Consider the following 23,867-nt stretch of genomic DNA (forward strand, 5'->3'; position numbering starts at 1 on the left):
CAAGTTTTCTTATAGACCAGGCATAGACAACTAGCCGATCTTTAGCATAACTCCTAACTGACCCACATTTGGAGAGACTGACTATTATGGAACCTGGTCCTACTAGTTACTGCATGCCTGCCAACCACAGTGTGTACAGCAGGGGTGGACAAATTAACATGGAATTCAGGAGCCAGTCTGTCCAATCCAGAAGCCAGCAGGATATTCTAGAAGCCAGCTCCATTGACAACAACTAGATAAAGCCTCAAAAATTAGGAGGCGGCTATCATTTTTACACAGCATTGGCTACCTGGTTCCTGGGAATTGTCCAGTCCTTGTGTAAACTCAGTCAGGGAGTTTGCAAAGCATTTTAGGATATACAGTTCTATGGAAGCTGAAGGTCTACTGATTGTTCATCAGTGCCTTAGATACTTTCATAAATAAGGTCCATTGCAGTTCTAAATTTATAGACTAAGTATTTTGAAACATATTTCCACTTTTGCAGCCAAATTGTCATAACACCTCCTTTATATTTGTTACATGCTCCAATTCACATAGCATAACTTCAAATAAATATTTAAAAATTGAGGCTTAACTTTTGACATGTTCTTTGCTGAAAACTCCAGGACTGAAAAATCCTACTTAGTTCCCCCAGTTGAAAAAAGGAGCTGGGCAATCGTGTTTGCCTTAATTAACCCCATCTGCACTGTGCTGACAGATCTCCATTATCAGTTGTTAACTAGTTGTGCAGGACTGCCTGTCCTAACAATTAAGATCTTAAAGTGAATTTCACCTTTAGCAGTCAGATTAAAAAAAAAAAAAACCCTCTATATGTGTGTTGTGTGTTCCCATTCACACAACATACATACAAATATTTTTTTTAAATAGATTTCTTACCCTTTAAATGTTTCTTTGGGGAAGGCCTTCGTGCAGATTCCAGGCTACTCTGAGCAGTTTGAGAATGAAACTATAGCGTCTGACTAAGGGGTCAGACTGAGCTTCCTCTCATTAATATACATTGCTTTGAAGACTTTAACCCTTTGTTAGGACAGACAAATCTAGTTTACAAATTATAATTAAATCTGCCAGCAGAGTACAGACAGGGTTAAAGTCAATATTAGACTCTCCACCAGCCCCCTCCAACACATTTCACAGGGAGAAGCTAGGTAGGATTTTTAAGCAAGTAAAAAGCAATTTTATGTTTCTTAAGTTATGCTATGTGAATAGGAACACAAGTATAAAGCAGGTGTTATCCTAATTTGGCTGCAAAAGCGTAACTACACTTTAAGGCAGTGCACCTTTTATAAAAAAAAAAAAACCCATCCCTCAGTCAATCCTAATATCTCCAAACTGCCATCTATTCAAGGCAGTAAAAGCATATTTATTGTATTATATGCATAATCATGCTCCAAAGAAGCAGCTAAAAAGGATATATATATATATATCTATATAGATATTTATTTATTTATTTTTTCTTTTGTGTGTGTGCTGTAGAAATACAGTTTAAGCATTTTTACAGGTTTTTTTATGGCCCATTTATACACAAAGGAGAAAATACAAATTGCAAAGGGAAGATGTCACTTTTCATGGACATTCTTTTCCTTTAACTGGATTTCACAATCATTTGCCTGGCTTAGCCTCATATTAATTAGATATTTAAGTTAATAGAAAACATCTGCCCATGAGACTCAGGAGGGATGCTGGGTATCAGAGAAACGCTCAGTCACAAAGACATATTGCTTATATTGTTTTGTAAACTGGCATATAATGTCGCCATAACCATGGGCTGGACAAATCCCAGAAGACAGGTAGAAATGTTAGCTGGTGCACAACACTTGGTTTTCTCTAGTTTTTGCCAGTGGATCTGGCTAATAAAAGAATCCTGCTGGCTCCTGTACTGGACAGGCCGGCTCCCAAATTCCATATTACTTTGTCTACCCCTGACATAACCCACTCTGATATACAAACTATACACTCATATCTTGCATTATGCTGCTTTAACTTGCGGCACGGCTTTTAACTCAGAACCATAGTTCTGGTAAGCTGTAAAAGCCTTGTTAAGCCACAGGCCTAATACTGTGTATTTAAGAGCCATGTAAAAACCTTCTATCCTGTACTCACGTATTATACTTGACCCACTGCCCTACAATCTTATAGCTGTAGCAAGGTATCAAGCATGACCAATACTGTGATAATCCGCATGGCATGCAAATAGTATTCATACCCATTCATTATTCTGCATTGGGACATGACACCTGGTCAATCCATGGCACTGCATTCACACACCACACACTGACCAATGTTCGAAATTAATCTACGACTCGTTGCTTGGCATGTATAGTGAAAAATTTACCTGAAGCAGAGACTGACACGAAAGTATGTGAATGCAAATAGGAATAAATGAACTAAAAGCCATAATCTCAAACAATAAATTGTTTATTCATATATAGTGCATATGTGCATTTCAATTGTGGACGGGAAGCTGCATGGTGTCAACAGGGAAATACTTTCTATTAGAGCTGCAACAGTTAATCGATGTAGTCGATTAAAATCGACGATTGAAAACGTTACCAACGTTTTCGATCGTCGATTCGTCGGAATGACTACAATGTGTCAGGCAGAGCAGGACTGAGCAGGGGGCATAGAGGCAAAGCTGACTACGGAACTACAGGCACATTGTGCGTCAGCATGGCGTCCTGAAGCTCCAATCCGCAAACTGAGGGATGCAAACTGGTCTAGTCAGATTGCAACAGGGAAGAAGGATAAAAGGCGGGATCACCAGGTGTTTCTCATGGAATTTAAAAAAAATGAAAGGATAACATACTACATTTAAAAACCATCCAGATGGACACACAGACACATAGATCAAATAAAAACATTTTGGGGTGACATATACATTACCTTATTTTAAAAGAGACTGGACCTCTGAATGTTTTCTTCATCCCTGCTTCAATGCCTACGGAGTCACTAACCTGAAACCAGCATTTTTGTTCATTGACAGTGATTTTAATGGTGATAAAGCCAGAATTAGGGGACCAGCCCTGGAGCCTGCACCTTTAACAACTAAAGAGAAATTTCAGCTACCATATCTGTAGCATCACCGGTTCTGTTTTAACCCCTTCGTGACTGACGACGTACAGTGTATGTCGCCAGCATCGGGGCTGTTTAAACAGACAGGAAGCTTAACATATGGCCTGTAGCAAGCGATATACTGAATAGTAAGAAGGAACCGGACATGAGAACAAATTAAAGTGGACCTTCACCCAAAAATTATACACAGATACCATCATTATACACACACACACACTTGCCTTTTTTTTTCTTTAGGGATCGAGTACATTTTTGTTGGTGGTAATTACTTTCACTTCCTCATTCCGGCAAGGAATATCCCCTTGGCTCCCAACTACATGGTGTCCCGTGAGACAATGTCATAGATCCCAGGAGGCTAAAGGACCAGTAAACCTGCAGTCTGATTCTTGCACATGTACAGTAGGGGGCTAGCCAGTCTCCCAAATCCAATATGGTGGCATGTAAAGGTTTTTTTTTACTTATCTGAACCCCTACTCACACAGCCTTTCCCCCCCTCTGCTCCTGCGGTCTGAGGCCTACTGAAGCTATCACATCTAAGGGTGCCCACACATAATCGCGGGAAATTCCGCCATCGTACGATTATCGCAAGGTGTGTGGAAGCCGTGTGACCTCTACTACTGTAAGGTCGTACGACTTTAAACTTACGCACATGTTCGAATACCCGCCGAGCATCGTACGATGTTGGGTGGGTGTGTAGCATGTTCGTAAGATAAAAGCCGGACGGGCCGGTGTGCGCAAGCGCACACTGCCCGTTCGGCATTGCGGTCATCGGAAGCCAGCCCCTCAGGGGGGCGCGGCTTGCGATCATCGCAAGTACGATCTGCCTGTCAAAGATAGGCAGATCGTAAGTTTTTTAAAACGTGTGGTTGCGATGGTTGTAAGGCCCAGCATAATGCAGATCCCATGGCCCTGCATTATATGCAAGGATACCGAGGGACAGTCAACAAGGCAGAGCCGGGGAGCAGGGATCAGCTAACTTAAAGTCCTTTACACAGCTCCCAGACATCAACAGGCAGTTAACTCCCTGCAGTACGGCGATAGCCCCACTGCAATGGTAGCATTTTTTTTTTACCTGGAGACAGGCCTAAAAAGTCATCAGCTACAGTACTTTTACTTCTGCCTTACTTGGATGAAGTTCCTCTTTAAATACATTATGTGAAGCATGTATACTGTAACATAACTGTCACATCTCCTGCATGCACACCAGACTAAAGGGCTCATGAAAAAGAAAACAGAAAGAACCAAGTCAATACAGCTGAGCCTATATCCGACAGGCAAAACTAACAGATTTTAGACAGACAAGCAGACGATGATGCTCTCAACAAAGAAAACTGTGACAGATATAATGACACAGAATATTATGATCGCAAAAGCAGATGGCTAGATACAGCTATAGACCATTACACACACAGGACAAAAATAGTAAGAGTCACATATCACTACGTAAGCAAACTGCTAATTGGACAAATACACCCACACACGTAGATGGAAAATATCCTTCATACACCATCAGACAGCAAAATATACCAGTTCCTTACTAAAAGTGATAACAGGAGCACTCCTTAATAAACCAATATATCTTTAGGTAACACAACATAGACAATGTATAACAAAATGCATGACTGGCTTATGGCATTGAGATGTCCTGGGATCCAGATGACTGTATTTAGTGCTCTGCTTCATTATATCTGTCAATTTATTCTCCCACTGTATACTTTCCAAAGCCATTTTCACTGTAGTTCCTACATACATTAGCTATAATTGTCAGCCCATAAAAGGGTAAACAATTCTAGGATCATTTCTACAATTATTCTGCAATTATATCTGGAAAAATACATTTAAATAACAAGTGTTACTTTGCGATATATACTGTGCCATGTTTTCCTACCTTTCATTATTTCAAGAATAAGGCTATATCAATAGAATCCTTCACAATGAGTACTTAGTACAGCTCACGGGTCAATACAATTTTTTAGAGCTGCAGCTAACGATTATTTTCAAAATCGATAGTGCATTTTTCTTGCTTTAGCTAAAATTTAGGGGGTTATTCACAAAAGGGTGAAGAGTTTGGAGAAGGCAAGAGAAGTGAACAATCTAGGACAACATAGCAGAACTAGACAAATTCTCCAATTCAGCTCACTTTCCAGTTCAGCTATGTTGTCCTATATTGTTCACTTCTCCTGCCTTCTCCAAACCCTTCACCCTTTTGTGAATAACCCCCTAAGTAACAATTGCTCTCAGTCAAGGTACATATCATAGGACTGTCAACACTTCATTCAAGTCAAGAAAAAAGGCTACATAACATATAATCATTACCACTGGGGAAATGTACTTTGGTATCCCCATGCCTCTGTTGTGTAAATATAAATAAATGTGAATTTTATTTCCTATGTGTGCCCTCTCCTGACTGTATAATCATATTGTGTGAATATATTAGAACTCATTGTTTATCTTAAATAAAGCAAAAATGATAACAGAGTGGACCTGGACTCGGAAAGTGAGTATCTGCTATGATGTAATGATAACTGTGTCTAAGTAGTACCCTGGAAATTACCCTTTGTCTGAAATTTCTCCTGAAAAATATCAGTGCTCTTCCCGATATGTGAGCGTGCCTAGGCATTCATGTGCTTAAAGTCGCATAGCTTTATATATGTAGTGTGAAATTTAAAGAAGGACTCTAGGAAACATAAAACAGTTTTTAAAAATCTGCAGGCATACAAGGAATTAAGTGTAAGCGGGTATATGCCACCTTCTGGCACACCAGACCAGCGATGGCAAACCTATGGCACACATGCCACAGAGGGCATGCAGAGACCCCCTGGTGGCACGCGAGCCTAGGTGCCAGTTGCTGTGGCCGACACACTCCAGGTTCCCAACTGGGGAGGTCCGCGCAGGCCTCCAGTGTCCCACCAGTCTCTGCATCATATTACATTTTTAAAGCTGGCAGCCGCTGCGAATTCTGTAAACCTGCCCAGATCCTCATTTAATATATTACTAAACTGGCAATATATTCAATGAAAATCCTTTCGTGGTGGCCCAGTGGAGGATTAGTATGCTGATGCAGACCATACCAATCGCTCTCTTGTGGTGCTGCCGCTCACAGGCAAAAGCGATTAGTATGGTCTGCAGATCACACTGATCCTCTTGTACAGTGGTCCCCAACCCCTGGGCCGCGGCCCGGTACCAGTCCGTGGATCAAATGGTACCGGGCCGCAGGCGAAGCAGCGCTCCCGACTCTGCTCTGCCCAGCTCCATGTCACAGACTTTACTGCGGTTCATTGTAAAAACTTTGTACAATGAACTGCAGTAAAGTCTGTGACACGGAGGAGGGACAGCTGTATGTTTCGGCGTGTGTGCTGTGAAGACAACAGGCGGCACATGCGATCACATCACTGTTAGCCTGGCTGGGGCGGAGCCTATACACGTCTCTGCAGGCACCCGCAGCCACATCCTGGTATGTGGGTCAGCGTGAGTGAGGACGCTCTCCTGTGACCCCTCCCCTCCACTGGCCGATTTTTAATGAGTGTGATCTGTGTCTGTGTTTTTTTAATGTGTGTGTGTTTTTTGAGCATGTGCGATATGTGTGTGTTTTATGAGTGTGTGATAAGTGCGTGTGTTTTTATAATGAGTGTGATATGCGTGTTTTTTTTATGTGATATGCATATGTTTTCAATGAGTGAGTGATGTGCGTGTGTGTTTTTCAATGAGTGTGTGATGTGTGGTTTTTTAATAGGTGTGTTTTTTTAAATGTGTGTGATATGTGTGCGATGTCTGTGTGTGTTTTTTTAATGTGTGTGATGTGCTTTATTTTTTAAAGAGTGTGTGATGTGTGTGTGTTTTTAATGAGTGTGTGATGTGTTATTAATGAGTGTGTGATGTGTATGTGTGTTTTTAATGAGTGTGTGATGTGTGTGTTTTTGTTAATGAGTGTGTGATGTGTATGTGTTTTTAATGAGTGTGTGATGTGTGCGTTTTATTGACTGGGTGTGATGTGTGTGTATTTAATGTGTGATACACGTGTGTGTGATATGTGTGTGTTTATGAATGTATGATTACATGTGTTTGTATCTGTGTGTTTCCCTATTTTGCCTAAGGCAGTGATGCTGAACATTTTTTAAACCCCAGTGCCAAAACTAAAACACAATACTAAATGTATTTTCAGTGTTGGCACTTTGAGATAAATAAATTGATTTTATGTTGCAGTTTGTTCAAAAATGTTACTCATCACTGCACTGGACAAGCAAAGCTCCTATACAGCAGCCACTGCATCTTTTGCCCTTCCCTCCTTTCCCCTTGTCCAATCACAAAACTATTTGAAACCAAAGCATTCTGTGAATGGAGAGGAGAGAAGAGGAGTAGGCAGTGCGGCTGCTATACAACAGAGACGGAGCTCTCCCATCAGAGCGCTAGTAAAGGGATACTTTCTGTGACAGTGCAGAACAAGGCATGGTAAATCAGCAATGGGGAATATTCAGCTGCAGGAAAAACCACAGGCAATACTGATGGCTAGTTCCTTGTCTGCCTTTTTTGGCTGATGCCTAATTCCTTGTCTGCCTTTTTTGGGCACCATGTCCACAGTACAAGTCCTCCTTAACTCTTGTTTCATGTAACACCTATATTCAGGCTGTAAGTGGTCACAGGAACAGTGTTGCTTTGGGCCGGAAGAATTGAATAAGTGGTGTCTCAATTAAGCTGTCACTTCAGCACCACGGATAGCTCTATATTGGAGACAACACACAGCACTATCAGCTGTTTACAGATTGAGAGTCAACTGTATCAGCACCACAGACAGCTCCCTCACCTGTATATATGTTTACATTAGGATTATAGGAATTGAACGAGAGGAAAAAAAATGAAGCTCCTTTTTTCAACAGAATAGCAATGATTCCCAATAGCGAAAACTGGCACAGGCCCAATATTGAATTTTAATAACCATAACAAAAGTAAAACCCCACATAAGTACTAAGATAAGCTTCCAAGCATGCCATGGAATGGTATATTAAGGGAATATCCTACAACTGAGCCAGACAGCATAGAACAACAGTGCTTTGATATTTTTGGCCTGCAAATATGATTATGCAGACCTGAAGAAACTCTTTGATTGAGGCAGGGGAGGGTAGCCTCAGCACTTCAGCTGTGGTGAAACTACAAGTCCATGGAGGCATTGCAGGACTATAAAAGCCACAGGCATGGCTCCCAGAGGCAGAAGCATGATAGGATTTGTAGTTTTGCCACCGATGGGGTGCTGAGGTTGCCTACCCCTTCATTAAAGGCTGGTTCACACTATCTCCATGGAGCTGTGTTTTTTACACATAAAAACCGGGGCACATACAAATTGTATTCTCTGTTAATAACACATATGTGCAGTGGTGGCAGAAAAACGCAGCTCAACGGTTATGGTGTGAACAAGGCCTTTTAGAAAATGTTAAATAAGAATAAAGCCAATACCCAGGAAAAAATTAACTTTATGCACAACAAAAATGTAACACTCATATTTGTCTAGAGGGATCTTTAAAGCAGGTTTACTTACCCGATCCCTGCTTCTGCAAGATGGGCACCCGCAGCCTCTTCCCCCCTGCATGCGGACTGTCAGAGGCCCAATGATGTCATCAAGTACAATGCAGGGCTCATTGTCCTGTATTATAAGTGACGATAATGAGGGACAATCTACATGTTGTCGCATAGGGGAGATGACTGCCAATCGCCATTGGAGTGGGGATCAGGTAAGTAAAAGTCCTTTACAAAGCTTCCCGAGACAGAAACGAGCAATTTACCCTTTCAGGGGTAGTTTTTTTTTTTTTAAATGGAGATAGGCTTTAATACTTTTTAACCTTGTGTTCCAGAGCTTGTTCATGCCATGGTCGCTGAGCTGCGTTTTACTGAAGCTGGTATTTACAGGTCAGATAGAACACAATTTGCATGTGCCCTATTCACACCACACATTGGGTGCAATTTATCAAAACTGGGGACAGAATCTGGAGAAGTTGCCCATAGTAACCAATCACCTTCTATCTTCACTTTGTTCAGTGAAGATTTGAAAATGAAAGATAGAAGTTGATTGGCTGCCATGGGCAACTGCTCTAGTTTTGATCAATTCCCCTCATTGGGGGCAGAAAATGCAGCTCAACGGACATACAGGGGAATTTATCAAAACTGGAGCAGTTGCCCACGGGCAAGCAATCAGCTTCTATCTTCCATTTTCAAAGCTTAACTGATCAAACTGAAGAGAGAAGCTGATTGGTTACTATGGGCAACTGCTCCAGATTCTGTCCCCAGTTTTGATAAATTCCCCCCCTAGTGTGAACAAGCCCTTAAAGTAATGCCCAGGTAAGTGTCTAATATTTGAGGGCGTAGGTAGCCCAATACAAGTGTAGATTTTTCATTCTTTTTTTTTTTTTACCCGGAGATAGGCTTTAATTTACTTTTTACTCATAAGACTGCTAACATTTCATCACTCCTGGGCACGCCGTGCTTAAAAATCCAAGATGCCGATTGTGTAAAAACTAGCAGAGGACACACAAGTGTAAATTATATTACTATCACAGTCCTTTATCAGGAAGCTAAACGGTTTACTACATATATACTTTTACCTTCATCCGGAAGAACAGTGCAAGGTACCGGCTGGTTTAATAAGGATTAGAGGTAATTAGCTCACAAAGAGCCCCATCCACTTAGAGCATGAGGCGCCGGCCGATTATCTGCAAACATACCTTGAGGAGGATTTCTGAATTAAAGATTCTGCTAATCTCAAGTGTAATGTCACTTTTGGGGCACCGCGAGGCTGAGGCATACATATTTCATGACAATAAGTGGATCCTGAACAGAGCCCAGTCTAAAAAAAACCAGGTGATACATGGCTGGAGCCTACACAAACATCAAGAACATTGCAACCTTGAACAGCAGCAGGAGAGGGAGGAGAGAGCTGGTAACCCATTGAATGCTGAAGGCACTTGCAGGAGGAGGCCATATCTGCAGTAGAGGACCTAGTAAAAGCACACACCTCCAAATGTGCTCTTTTGTCCTGACCCAAACGTTACGCCAGGTTTAAAACATCTGCCTCTACCTCTGACGCCTGCATCTCATTCGGATGCTTCCGTTTAATGACATGAGGACAGATGTCAAGGTGTAATCCTGCACAGGGGTGCCTGACGATACATGGACATTGATGAGGGAAGAACACAAGGACGGCAGTGACAATGAAGTTCAGAAGAAGGTACATGGAACAAAAGCTGTGTAATGTCATGCATGGCCCTGACACTATTTGCAGAGGGTGATGCATCTTAAAGTAGACTGTGTCCCATTGTTTAGGAGCCCACCACACAGATGCCAAGCCCAATGACCTTCCGGTGTCCCTTAAAAAGGAATCAAACTGCAGCATGAGCCATCAGCAGCACATCCATGCTAATGAGTGGCTGCTGTCAAGATTCCGGAACACTACAGGATGATGACAGCGGTCAATGGCCATCTGTCACCTGTAGGAAGAGAAGCTGGCGATTGGGGTCCTTTGTTGGACATTGGGGGTCACCTCTATGGGGGGAGAGCCGTCATACGCACTGCACCCATTCCTCCTTACTACTAGCCAAGCTCGTCACGGCTGTCACACACACACATACTGAGATCACGCAACAAGCAGAGAGGAGCTACAAGTCTCGTAGTAACAACTCGTCCCCACACCATCCCTGTGTGCCCTTTTGGCCGCATGTTACCTGAAGTCACTGTACGGGTGTATGATCCAGGCCCCCGCGGATTTCACCCTCTCCTGCTCCCTCTCCACCGCTTTCTCGCTCCCGAACATCCGAAGGGAGAACTTGTTGACCCCGGGTTGAAGCATGGCAGAAAGCTGGCGCTGCATAAAGCCGGACCGAGGATCCCCTTCTCCGGCCTCGCCATCCTCGGTGTCTTTCCCCGGGGAGGACCCCCGCGGAGGTTCGGTGGAGAAGGACACCTTGTGTTCCCGGGGCGGCGTCTCGAAAAGCTCCCGCCTGCACTCCCCGTTCGGGCTAAGAGGGAGCGACCGCGGGGCGGGGGCACTCCAGGGGGCGGGTGCAGAAGGCAGAGCGGGCCAATGGCGAACGTAGAGGGCGGAAAGTTATGCGCGTGCCCAATCAAGGCAAGAAAGGCGTTCGACCTATCGGGGGGAGCTTTGCGCGGCTGTAAAATTACACATTTTTGGTGATGGGAGAAGAAATAGTTTCGCGAGGCGGAGTAACAACACTGCGAGCCAATGAAGAGCGCCGTAAAGCATCCCTACTCTCCGGGATTGAAAGTCAGAGAAATGGGCGTAACGCTGTTGGAAAGGAACAGAAGGGGCGGTGTAGAGGAGGAGCCAAGAGCGAGTATTACACAGGCGGTGTCTACGTGAGGGCGGGGCCTGGAAGGGGCGGTCTGTAGAGCTAGCGGTCACAGTGCTCGATGCTGTATTCGGAGGGCTGAGAGGGGGGCACATGGCTGGAGTGATCTGCCTGGCCTAGATTTTAGGTTGACACTAATCCTGTGGGTGCATTAGTAATAGGGAGTTTTCAAACATAACAGGTTACATTCTGCTAGAATCCTATGTCTACATGGGTAGTACGTACTTACCAGAGTTGAGTAACTTTAAAAAGGTCCCTGAATACCAAGTACCGGTTATAAAACACTCCTGTACTCCTAAAAGTTAGCTCCTGTGCTTTTCACACAGCTGGAAACTGCTAGGCATTGACCCGTGACTTTGACCTTGGATGCAGTGTTCTGGAGAGTACATGCCTAAAAGCGCACAACAGGTACATTAGATTGTAAGCTCCATGAGGGCAGAGACTGGTGTGAATGTGCACTATGTAAGAGTGCTCCGTAAATTGCCAGCGCTATATAAATACCTGTAATAAAGAAAAGAACATGAGAAAGAGGGTCACACCAGAGACAACATAAATACACAAATATTTCGCTGCCCTTCTATCCACAGAACACTCCTGAACGCTGGGAATTGCACATAAACAACCATTGTAGCGCAAGAGTTAAAGGATAATGCCACCTTTTTGGAAAAATACTAAATGCACACTTCTTCATAAAATAAAACATTCACCTTTATTATTTTTTGCATTGAAGCCAGTAAAATAATTCAACTGTGATCAGTAGATTGCAGGTGCAGTGCTCTAGTTCCTGCAGATTCTTCCTCCCGTTAAATGTCTTTACTGAGGTATGGACATTCAGTAACATGGATGGGAGGAAATGTCAATGGACTACAAGTGTGGTGATGTCACTGCACTGAAAAGTCGCTTGGCCGTGGTGGCTGATGGGACTTGTAGCTTTTCCATTCACAGATACTGTCAAAGGAAGTTTAATAAAGTAAAAGAAAAACAGTGCAGAAAAATATATTTACAGAAAGGATGCTACAACAACAAAGAGACAATAATACAACAGTGACACAAAAGGGCATAAGAATGAAGTTATTAAACCCCTTCATGTCCACTGACGTACATAGTACGTCATTGGCAGCAGGCCCATTTAAACAGACTCCTCTTTATAGCTCTGTATACAATTGTAAAGCTGGCTGTCATCTTTACAATTCTGGCAGCTCAGCGGGCGCCAGATTGCTTCTGTGGGCCCACAAAGTGCCTGCCCCTCACCGCCCAACACCCCCGATGTGTTTCCCAGGCTCTGCCTCCCCTCCTGCGGGCCCGGGACCGGCATGTTGGGTGCCCAGCGGTAAGCTGGGGAGGAGAGCAGCGAATTTCCGTTCACTGATCTCCTCCCCGCTCTGTGGGACCGGGAGCAATGACTATTACAACACTTCTGGTCCCTGAGCTGTCATTGTTCGGCTCCTGAAGCCCAGCAATAAACTATTGAAGTGCGATCGGGACTTCAATAGCTAATTTAAAGTCATTTTTTTTATTCTTAAAGCGTGCAGTTCCCCCTCCCAAACAATAGCAGACCCTTGAGGTCTGGTAGGAATATTGAGGAGGGACCCCATGTAAAAAAAAAAAAAAAAAAGTTTGTGGGGTTCTCCCTTAAAATCATACCAAGCCCTTTAAGGAGAATGATGGGGTTAGGGCTTTTCCCCATAGTTCTCCTTAGGGTAACGGGAAGACACAAACTAGCATCCTCCCGTTACCCTAAGCTCAGCTCGCGGTATACTGAGACGCCGCAGCTGAAGCGGATCCCGACAATTATGTCTGGATCCGCCCAGCTGCGTGAGTGACAGCTGGCTCTGCCTATCTAGAGGCAGAGTCAGCTGTACCCACTCCCTCCCCTGTCCGTTCCGCCAGTCAGCGCTGGCGGATAGCCGTGACAGGATCGAGAAGTGAGCGAACGCCGGTATGTGTTCGCTCACTTCCCGATCTACTGAGCCGACCTCTGACAGTCTCATTGTCACAGGTCGGCTAGAACTATGAGGTGAGTGAAAAGGAGGGGGGGAAGTGGGGCCCCCCTAAAATTCCATACCAGACCCTTGATCCAAGCGTAGGCCTGGCAGGGCCGGAAAGGGGGGGTGAGCAAGCGCCCCCCCCTTCCCTCCCACACCAGGCCACATGCCCTCAGCACTGGGAGGGTGATTTTTCAGGGTCGCCCCTGGAAAAGCACCTTGTCCCTGTGCCGATGGGGACAAGGGCCTCTTTCCCACAAGTCCTGGGGCGTCGGTTGTGGGGGTCTGCGGGCAGGGGGGCTTATTCACATCAGGGTACCCCTTTAATAAAGGGGCACCCAGATGCTGCCTTCCCCTTGTGAAGGAGTAAGGCGTACTTGTACCCCTACCCATTCACTAAAGGGTTAAATAAAATTGTACATAAAAAGTCCAGACTTTTGAAAAAATCCTTTATTTGGAAAAAAAACAAAAGACATGTTTTTGACAAGTCTTTTATTTTAATAAAAACCCCAAAGATTGATCCACCGTTGTAATCCAACATCAATCGCGACGTCCACAACAACTCGACGAAATAGAAAATAAAACAATGAAAAGTAAATAGAAATATTTTTTTTTAAACCCTGACGAGCGCCGTCCCGTCGCTGCGACGAACACCCGCCGCATAATGGCATTTTGTCAGATGCCGGTAACATATAAAAATTTGCGCCCAACTATTTACAGTTGTAACAGGGTGAGCCATGATTTCTGCAGAGTCATCATGACTTTGCCCAATGAAGGCTTTCACTGTTCTCTGTGCCCTGATTGGGCAAAGTCTTGCACCTGACCTATGGTCAGGTGCAAGGCTTTAGCCAATTAGAACTCACAAGGCACAGTGCCTTGTTGGGGGTGCGCAGCTGGCGAATAGCCAGACGGACACCCTGACAGTTTGTGTGTTCACCGAACATACGAACAGCCGATGTTCGAGTCGAACTCACATTCGGCTCGAACATCGAGCCCAACACTACTCACCAGCGAGCATGCAAAAAATACACTAACAGAGGTTTTAGTTGCAAAACATGTGGAAGCCATACTGCCTCGTCAAAGCTCCTCTGTGTAGTGTTGTCCTAACTGTAATCTGTGAGAGCCTCCATCTTGGAGCATATATAGCAAAGGATGAATTGGGTGCAGGTTTACCAGGAGGCATCCCATTCCTACTTAAAGACATAAAGTTGGGCTACCTCCAGGCGTACCTGCACCCAATTAATCCTTTGTTATTGATGCTCCAAAAAGGAGGCTCTAATAGATTAGAGTTAGGACCACACTACACATATAGGTCTTGACAAGGCAGTGCGGCTTCGACATATTTTGCAAAAGTTGTGCAGCGTGGCGGGATGTGATGTGGTACAACCGCCTCGCACCCCAAGTAAAATAATACTTGTAACATTTTAATAAAGTTCTAAAAACAAGAACACAGGGCAAAAAGCCAGGATCGGTGCATCAGCACTGTACCGGGCACTGCACACCAGCCGCTGTGCAATTTAGCCCAGCGGTTGGTGTGAATGGGCCCCAAATGGATCTGAATTTGGCTCTCTAGAAATCAGTGTCTTGGTGGATACAGTATTCTTTGATGGTAAAAGAACCAGCCTTCCCAAGCAGCTTTCTGGTCTTTGGGAAGGGTGTTGACAGAAATGAGCTGACCAATTACAGAGTCTGAGGAGTGGCTGAGGGTTTATGAGTGGGTCATTAGTTTATGATCATGCAGCTGCCACTTCCTTAGATACCGTTTTTAATATTTAATAATCTCAATAATACTTTAATATGCCTGTGGAGTATTTTTTGGTAACCAGTATATTATTGTACAGAATGGAATTTCCTATTGAAGGAATCTAAATATGGTTTGTCACATGCCTATATCACCTAGAAGATGAAGTGTGCCTAATCTAATACTATGTAATAATAATAATAATAATCTGCCCCCTATAATATAGGTATGTTTATTCCTTAACCTATGTTAATTAGTCGATACATGTGAATAGGTTCTTATTTTTGATGCAATTTAATCAGCTCAGAACTGATAAAAAACACATTCAAAATGTTGACTGCAGAGGGAGGCAGCTTTAGCCACACATATTGGTTCTGCATTCCAGCTACCTCAGCTGTCTCTGTGCGCACAGCCCAGAGGTCCATGTGGGGTCTGCACCCCAACCCCAAGCTTCCCTATCCCTGGAAAGAAAGATAAGAAAAAGTAACTGGCAGCTTGCCTTCTACTTGCAGGGGAGCTGCTAGGCCATTAGTGTGGCCCCTTTCTCTAGACCAGATGAGAGGGCTCAGCACCACCTTCACCTGGATACTGTACAGACAGGTAGGGATGAGTGTCCGCCACACTCATCCCTACCTGTCCCCCCACCACTTGCCCCCCTTTATCACACACAATCTGGGGTGAAGGACCCCAACGTGCACAATGATGTCTTAGAGTGACCTACACGTTCCACCCCCAACCTTTTTTATGACACCAAGCTACTCATTAATCCAATCCCACAGCATGCCAGCCCATCCGGCAAGGGTGGCAATCAGCAAGATGTTGGGAAGAAAGTGTTGTGTCAAAGGGGGCTCTGTCGTGCCACCTCAGTGCTTGGTGCCACCTTAGTGAGTCGTTAATGCAATCCTTTGAGGGGCTGCTCTATAACAGGACACATCTGAGCCCAACAGGGAGTCAGCTAACAAGACCCCAAATATCTGTTTGTAATAGTAGAATAGGCTCTTGTGGGGCCTGAACCCTCTGTCAGAAAATGAGGGGAAATCACTCTATTGGCTCTAGACTTGTGCGCCGTCAAAAAATTTGTTCCGTTTCGGAATATCCGTTATTTCATATTTCGTAATTCCTGTCCGAAACTCAATTCGGATTCGTACGAAATACGAATTTTTGTTAGTTTTGGCACATTTTCGTAACTGTACGAACATTCGTTATGATGAAGTTAAAAAGCAAAAATACCTTTGTTAATATTGGAGTCGATGTGGTAGTTGTTTTTTATCCGAAATACGAATTCCGTTAACGGAGTCCGGATCCGAATTTCGGATAAAAAAAAACTACCATCAACTCCAATATAAATGCACTTTGCTTTTTAACTTCAATATAACGAATGTTCGTAACAGAACGAAATTCCGTCAACGGAATTTCGTATTTCCTGCCTGTATTGTAATGCAACTCTCAGCAGCAGAAGAGAAAACCTCTGATTGGTCAACCAAACGAAATACGAATTCCGTTAACGGATTCCGGATACGAATTTCGTATTAAAAAAAAAACTACCATCAACTCCAGTATATTAACAAATGTACTTTGCTTTTTAACTTCAATATAACGAATGTTCGTAACGGAACGAAATTCCGTCAACGGAATTACGTATTTCCTGCCTGTGTATTGTAATGCAATTGTCAGCAGCAGCGGATCCGTATTTCGGATTAAAAAAAAAATCTTGTCATGTTGTTCAACCTCATTTACAGGGGTAATATTAGTTCCTGTTTCAAAGAAATTCGGATCCGAAATTCGTTAACGGAATTTCGGATATAATTCGGAAACTGCTATTCGGATTTCGGATGCTTCCGAATTTACGCATTTCAGGAAAATTCGTATGAATTTCGAATCGTAACGAAACGAATCACACATGTCTAATTGGCTCCCAGACCCACTTCTGACTTGATGGGATCTGTGCCCAGTACATGAATACTGCCTGTACCTCACTATCGGTGGCCCTGGTTTGAAGAAGCACTGAATGCTGCAGAGGATACTGGATATTGACACTCCTTGAAGTGTCAGTTTCCCAGGAGATGTCTGGGAACAATTCTCCTTCAACAAAGTGGTATTGGGCAGAACCTGCAGCAGGATAGATAGATAGATAGATAGATAGATAGATAGATAGATAGATAGATAGATAGATAGATAGATAGATAGATATTGGCATTGTCGGCCTGTTTTAAATACCCTCACATTACAATATACTTGATAAGCAGAAGAGGGTGGGCATGTGGCATCATTTCTCTTCCTCCAATCACAGAATGCTTTCTATTCTTTGAAATAATACAAGGCATCTCTTACTCCCCTCAGTGCCCAGAAGTTCAGCATTATGTGCAGGAGACGGCGTGCTGCAAGGTAAGATTTTTATACTTTGCAGCACCCTCTGCACATAACACACAGCTTTTAATGATAATTTACACACCCAGTGCAGTGTGCAAATTATAATTTTTCCTAGAGTGCGGCTTTAAACCTGTGTGTTATGGTAACATATGGTAAAATGCAGGTTTAAATACACATTACAGTCATGCACAAAACTGACTGCAGTGTGTTTATGTACATCATCCCAATTATAAACTCCCGCGCTTTCCAACTTCTATCGAAATTATATAAAGCAACCAACATTAAAGTAATTTTTACTAACAGCTTGATAAAAAAGAATAATTAAATGTATGCTGACAGCGCAAAGCTGCACTGCAGGCGGGGTGTATCCCGACAATATTGTCAGGATCCACTCCACTGCCTGATTGATAGCTGATTCTGCCTCTCTAGAGCCAAAGCCAGCTGTGCCCGCTCCCTCCCCCCTGTCTGGTCCACCAATGAGTTCTGGAGGAACAGAGGGAGGAGGGGGGAATCTCTGCAGGGAGCCGTTACTGACAGTTCCTCTCTGCAGGAAGGAGACCTGGAGCTGAGCAATCAGCGGTTCATGATCACTCAGCTCTCGATCTATAGAGCCGGCAAGGGACAGCTGCAGTGTCACCTACCAGCTCTAAATATTGGGAAGAGAACATTTTACTCTCCTAATACTTCTCCTTTAAGCAAGTACAGAAAATACTTGTTGATCCTGCAAGAAATGCAGTGTCCTTGTCGTTTCCTGTGAGCTGAAATAAAAGGAAAAACAATGTTATCTTTGTTCTGTAAACGACTAATCTCCCCATCCCCATGTAATGAAGATGAACAAAGGCAGACATTTATGTATTGCAGCCTTGGTGGCAACTATGGCTAGCTCTACAGATGCATTGAAGAGGTGAGTGTAGCCACCGTAGGACAAGGGGTGCATTTTCCACAGGATTACAGAGTGAAAATAACGTTTTTTGCCTGAGAAAGAAAACGAATGCAGCCACCACATCTAAGGTCTTGAAAGCTGCAAAATAAAACATTTTGTTTTTGGGTTTAGATACCCTTTATATTCCTTTATCGCACACACCTGAGTATTCACACTTTATCACAGCAGATTCGCAGAGTGGAGAATAAAGATTAATTTTGCATTGCTCATTGTACAATTCTTTTTTGATCAATTGGTTCTTCATTTTTCTTTTTGATACTTATATAAAATCATAAATCCTGGGCAGCGGACTGGCCATTCAGCTCTGGCACCAGCTGTGTTACGATGGCTGACTAATGCATGAAAGGCAGAAAATAGCAACTGCTGACAATGTTGCCATTTTAAAGTGTACGCAGTTGCTTTGATTCTGCGTGTGTTGTGTTTGAACCAAGTTAATTTCTCCGCTTTTCAGTTGAAGTTCAGCACTAGATGTAAGGTTCATTGAGTAGTGCCAGATATAGAAAAGGTTATATTTAGACATAAGATAGTCAATGGAAAATCTGACTGCTGAAGGATCTTTTACAAAACAATTGTGCCATGATCATGCACAACTGTTTCTACTAAGAATTTATATTTAAAGTAGAATTACAACCTCCTATCCCATACAGCCAAGGAAGGTGCCATCTTAGCCTCTATTTGGATTACAGTTGCCATGTTGCTGTACATGAGATCAGCTATAACAACAGACATTTGTAACAAGCTGAAATAAACACACTGGCAACCTTGACAGTTGGCATGCCTTAAAAGTACCGTATTTTGCGGTCCATAAGACGCACCGGACCATAGGACGCAGGGAGGTCCGGCGCGCCTTATGGAGCACTCGAGACTGTAGCTTCTGTCACAGCTTCTATGACAGAAGCTGTGACAGAAGCTGCAGTTAGTGACCGCTGAGACAGGTGGCGCTGTGATTACAGCGCCACGGTCTCAGTGATGACACAGAGCAGGCGAAGAACGTCTATTCTTCGTCTGCTCTATGGTTATCTCGATCGTCGCCGCTGCTCGGTTTTAATACGAGTGATCTCATTAGATCACTCGTATTAAACGAGCAGTGGCTCCTGCTGCTGAACTCGATCGCCGCCGCCGCTGCTCGGCTTTAATACGAGTGATCTCGTTAGATCACTCGTATTAAACGAGCAGTGGCTCCTACTACTCGCCCGGCGCCCGAAACTGCATGTCTCGGGCGTCGGGATTCGCTCCATAAGACACAGGCACTTTTTCCCCCTCCTTTTGGGGGGAAAAAAGTGCGTCTTATGGAGCGAAAAATACGGTAACTGTTATGAGAGACAGTTAAATTGGTGGATGAACTTCCTCTTTAACGGACAACTTCCCAAAGGCAGCCATCTAACAATTTACCATTAACCCTGCTCCAATGATTACTATGCAGCCCTTCCCGGCACCACACAGCCTTTGCTACTGCACATGCGTATTGCTCACCTCTTCTTACTATGAGTGGTCAGTGTGCATGGCAGTCCCCAGTCATACAGAAGAGCATGGCTACAGCCATAGAACACAATTAGAGCTGGATGCAGCCCATACTTTTTCTGAAAAGACTATGTGGCACCAGGAAAGGGTCATACAGTGGAAATCTCAGGAGCAAGGTTGAATGTAAGAATTAAGGCAGGTGGCTGCCATTTAGGGGGTTGGGGGGAGGAGGGGAGATTTAAAGAATTACTTTGCTGGGCAGATACCCATGACACTGACTTTCATTAGGGGAATGGTTGCAGTTGTCTATTAATGTCTGTTTCAAACATTTGTTTCTTTACTCTGCCCTGGGATGAGTTAGCCAGAGGGCGTCTGTATAAAGCCTAAAGACCTTCAAATATTTCCTAACACAAATGTTATAGACCAGATTGGGTAAGAGCTAAACAACATGAATGGTTTTAAATTAATTGTTCCAAGGAATTAACCTCTTGTTGACACCTACTTTAGCCTCTGCTAGTAGTGTGGATAAACTTTCACACATTAGTGGGGACCCTCAATTAGCAGAAATAGGTGTGGAACACCTCAAGGTGCAAAGACCAAGAAGTGTCTAGTCTTAAGCAACTACTGCAAGGCAGAAGTGGTTAGCCCCACTGGTGACAGCGTATAGGCTGATGTGGGACTGAACAAAATACTCGCCCGACTGGCAGATGTAAGTCTCGGAACAATCAATGAGTAGAGCAAGCAGTTTTCAGGAAGTGGTACACGCAACAGTTGGGCATCCTGGCAAACTAACCAGAACAAGTAACAGTAAAAGGCAGTGCCTTCAGAATGACAAAGAAATCCAAAGTGTCAACCAGGTTCCACATAAGAAAGGCAAATATAATGTAAATTTAAATACCAAACTTAATACAGTGTACATAATTTATTTCCATTGCATTAGATCACAGAAATGCCCACTGGCTAGCGCAGATACATACATACAGCCACAAAGAACACCAGCTCCTGAAAGGGTGGGCTGCCAGCTTGTCATGGAGTTGGCAACCAATGTCTTATTATTCCTTTGGACATACAGTTCAAATTAAATGGAATGCTTGCAGAACCCAATGTTCCTTTTTTTGTAAGCTAATGAACATACTGAAAGATAACACTTTAATCAGTGGCCGAATTTTTGCATGATAACAGCAACACCTTTGTAGGCCCAACTTGCCTTGTCAAGAGGTAAGTGGAGTCTATCTCTCCATTCACTACAGATTCTTGTTATTATATTGTCTAGGTTGTATGAGCTTGACATTTTCTTTACTTCTAAGAGGGGAATGGGCACTGAAATAGTAATGATGGGTGCTAGAGATGTGTGCAGGGATGGCCATTACTGGTTGCATATAATCATGGCACAGATCACTATTTCCATAACTCTAACAGATGGAGTCATCATATATGCAACACCATACTGGCCTGACAAATGATTGAGAAATTAATGAAGGTAGGGGTTCCATATACTTTGTTGTAACAGACTTGGTCTATAGAATCTTTTAAGTAAATTGGCTATCATCATGTCCCTTAGGTTAATCTACAGAATGAGCCTGTGTGTCATCAGACTCAGATGATTTTCTTTGTCTTTTGGTGCAGCTGAAACTTGACCTGGTTACTTTAAAAGCCAAGTATCAGCTTCCCTTGTTGGTTAACTCATATGAAATGGAAGAGTAGTTCTGTTCTGCATTCAGTCTTTTAAAAACAAATGTCTTTCATAAAATAAAAATACATTTTTCATTAAATTTGTTATTTAGACACTTTTATTTTCGTTGTATATATATATATATATATATATATATATATATTATGAAAGGTTGGTCATCTATGAGTTAAAGTGGACCTTTACACTCAAAAGTAAATTTCTACCAATGCATTCCTCTATGTATGATGATTAATAATAACATAGACATGTCAGGTGTAAAATTCTGTGATTTTGAAATACTTACACTTGCAGAGCATTCACTTCCTGCTTTGTAAGGGCAAATGACTTCAGTTTCCCAAAGCAATGCACACTGGGATTGTCTTGTCATCGGCAGAGCATTGCAGGGATCGCCTTGTCATCTGTAATCTCAGGAGATCTCAGGGAAAGGCATTTTCCTCCCCTGAGATGATGTGCATGGTCACATGTCCTAGTCACATGTGCCAGAAATCCAGGAAGTAAAAGGAGAGCTAGTAATCTGCCCTCAGTAAACATGTCTACTGTCAGAAGACTGGGGAAGAAAAGAGAAATAAGGTATGCAAAGAATACAAAGCCTGCAATTATCTAGAAGTATGTGTTTGTAGATTGTCATTACTAAACATTTCTAAAGGTGTGTTTGTTGTTATTTTAAAGATATGGGTAAAGGTCCGCTTTAAGAGTCTCAGGTCCCTAGTTGGCACAAAAACTTTTCACTGGGGTTTTAGCTAGATAGATGTGTAAGTATTAGTTAGATGTTGTATTTCATATTTTTGTTTTATAAGTATTTGTATTGAAAACATTTTAGTAGAGAATAAGAAATAGTATACAAACAATACAGATTCCCTTTAAGGCTTATAAGCACTTAGATCTTGTTTTCTTCATGGGGGCTTATTTATAAATCTTACACCCAGCGCATAGCTGGGTAAATGCATGGCATTACCCACCATTAGATGGAGCTGAGGAGGATGGGGAATTCGAAGGCTCCTCAGCACCATCTAGTGGCTCTTTATAAATCATTTTTTATAAATACATTTTTTTTTTTTGTGTAAACATTTTTTTCAATCCAGTGTAATGACCTTTTTACACAAAGGACAGAGGCAAAATAGTATTTTGTAGAACTTTGCAACCTTTGGGAATGTTTTAATGTTTTCTTCATATGTTCAGTGACACTCCCAGTGCTTTCAATGCACTAGAGAAGCACCATCCAAAGACTTCAATGATAGGAGCATTCAAAGTATTCTCACATACTATATACAGCATGTAGTGTTCCAACAAAGGAATCAAATATCCTTACATAATAAACATTATTACATGCACACATTGCGGGGAATTTATCAAAACTGGAGCAGAAGAATCTGGAGCAGTTGCCTATGGCAACCACTCAGCTTCTCTCTTCAGTTTGCTCAGTTAAGGTTTGAAAATGAAAGGTGGATGCTGATTGGTTGCCATGGGCAACTGCTTTGATAAATTCCCCTCATTGTATGTTGCTCTCTGTTGTGTATACAGTGTATGTACACATAAAGCATAAACTATTAATGAAATAAAAGCAACAGTAACAAATTAAGCTGACTTTATTTGCATATATCTTTAAAAACATAAATTCCAAGAATCCATTCAATGTCTGATTTACAGTAGGTTACATTGACCCATTTAAATAGACAAAGCGTGCCATTCTTATCCTGGACAATTCTGTCTGCTAGGTTATTGTGCAGCTGCCAAATTTCCATTTGCAGCCAACAGCGGAATACAAACTGTTTTTGCTTTGAATTAAGACTTTCCGTAGCACTAATGATAAGCGCTAATGATATTCAGTGCTCCAAGCAGCTGTTTGATGCCTGTCAAAACCTTATTCCACATAGGGTTGTGTAATAAATTCAATGTCTTTTTCATCACTCTTGAGATCAATCTCTCTATTGGTCTCCCTATCACAGTACCAGTGAAAACTAATCCTTTATACAGTACATCTCTACTATATGTGAAAAATAATGATTCCTGCCCCAATTAAATGAACAGCGAATAATTCCCGGAAAATAAGCATTCTGCTATGCTCACAGTAGTATGGGTCTTTGGCTAAATCACTGGATGCTTTCCTAATTATTGTCTTGTAATCTTGTAATTATGTTGCCACACACAGAACGCTACCCGGATGAGGCTGTAATTGGATTTCAAAGAAGACGACGGAATCCAGTGATAGAATATCCTGCAGGAATGTTTAGGATGCTGTTACGAGTGTTAAGCC

The 23,867-nt window shown here is 42.8% G+C and overlaps 1 protein-coding gene across 1 annotated transcript in view; it reads right to left on the minus strand.

Annotated features, from left to right (window-relative positions):
- The window catches only part of HCN2 (hyperpolarization activated cyclic nucleotide gated potassium channel 2), a 69,238-nt gene extending 58,172 nt beyond the window's left edge, over window positions 1–11,066 (minus strand). Inside the window, exon 1 of the mRNA XM_018560576.1 lies at window positions 10,776–11,066. Coding sequence (XP_018416078.1) covers window positions 10,776–10,921 — 146 coding nt within the window. The 5' untranslated portion in view covers window positions 10,922–11,066. The remainder of the gene's footprint in view (window positions 1–10,775) is intronic.
- Window positions 11,067–23,867: the final 12,801 nt, after the last annotated feature.

Source organism: Nanorana parkeri, unplaced genomic scaffold (genome assembly GCF_000935625.1).
Source record: "Nanorana parkeri isolate BGI_ZX_2015 unplaced genomic scaffold, ASM93562v1 scaffold466, whole genome shotgun sequence".
NCBI lineage: Eukaryota > Metazoa > Chordata > Amphibia > Anura > Dicroglossidae > Nanorana > Nanorana parkeri.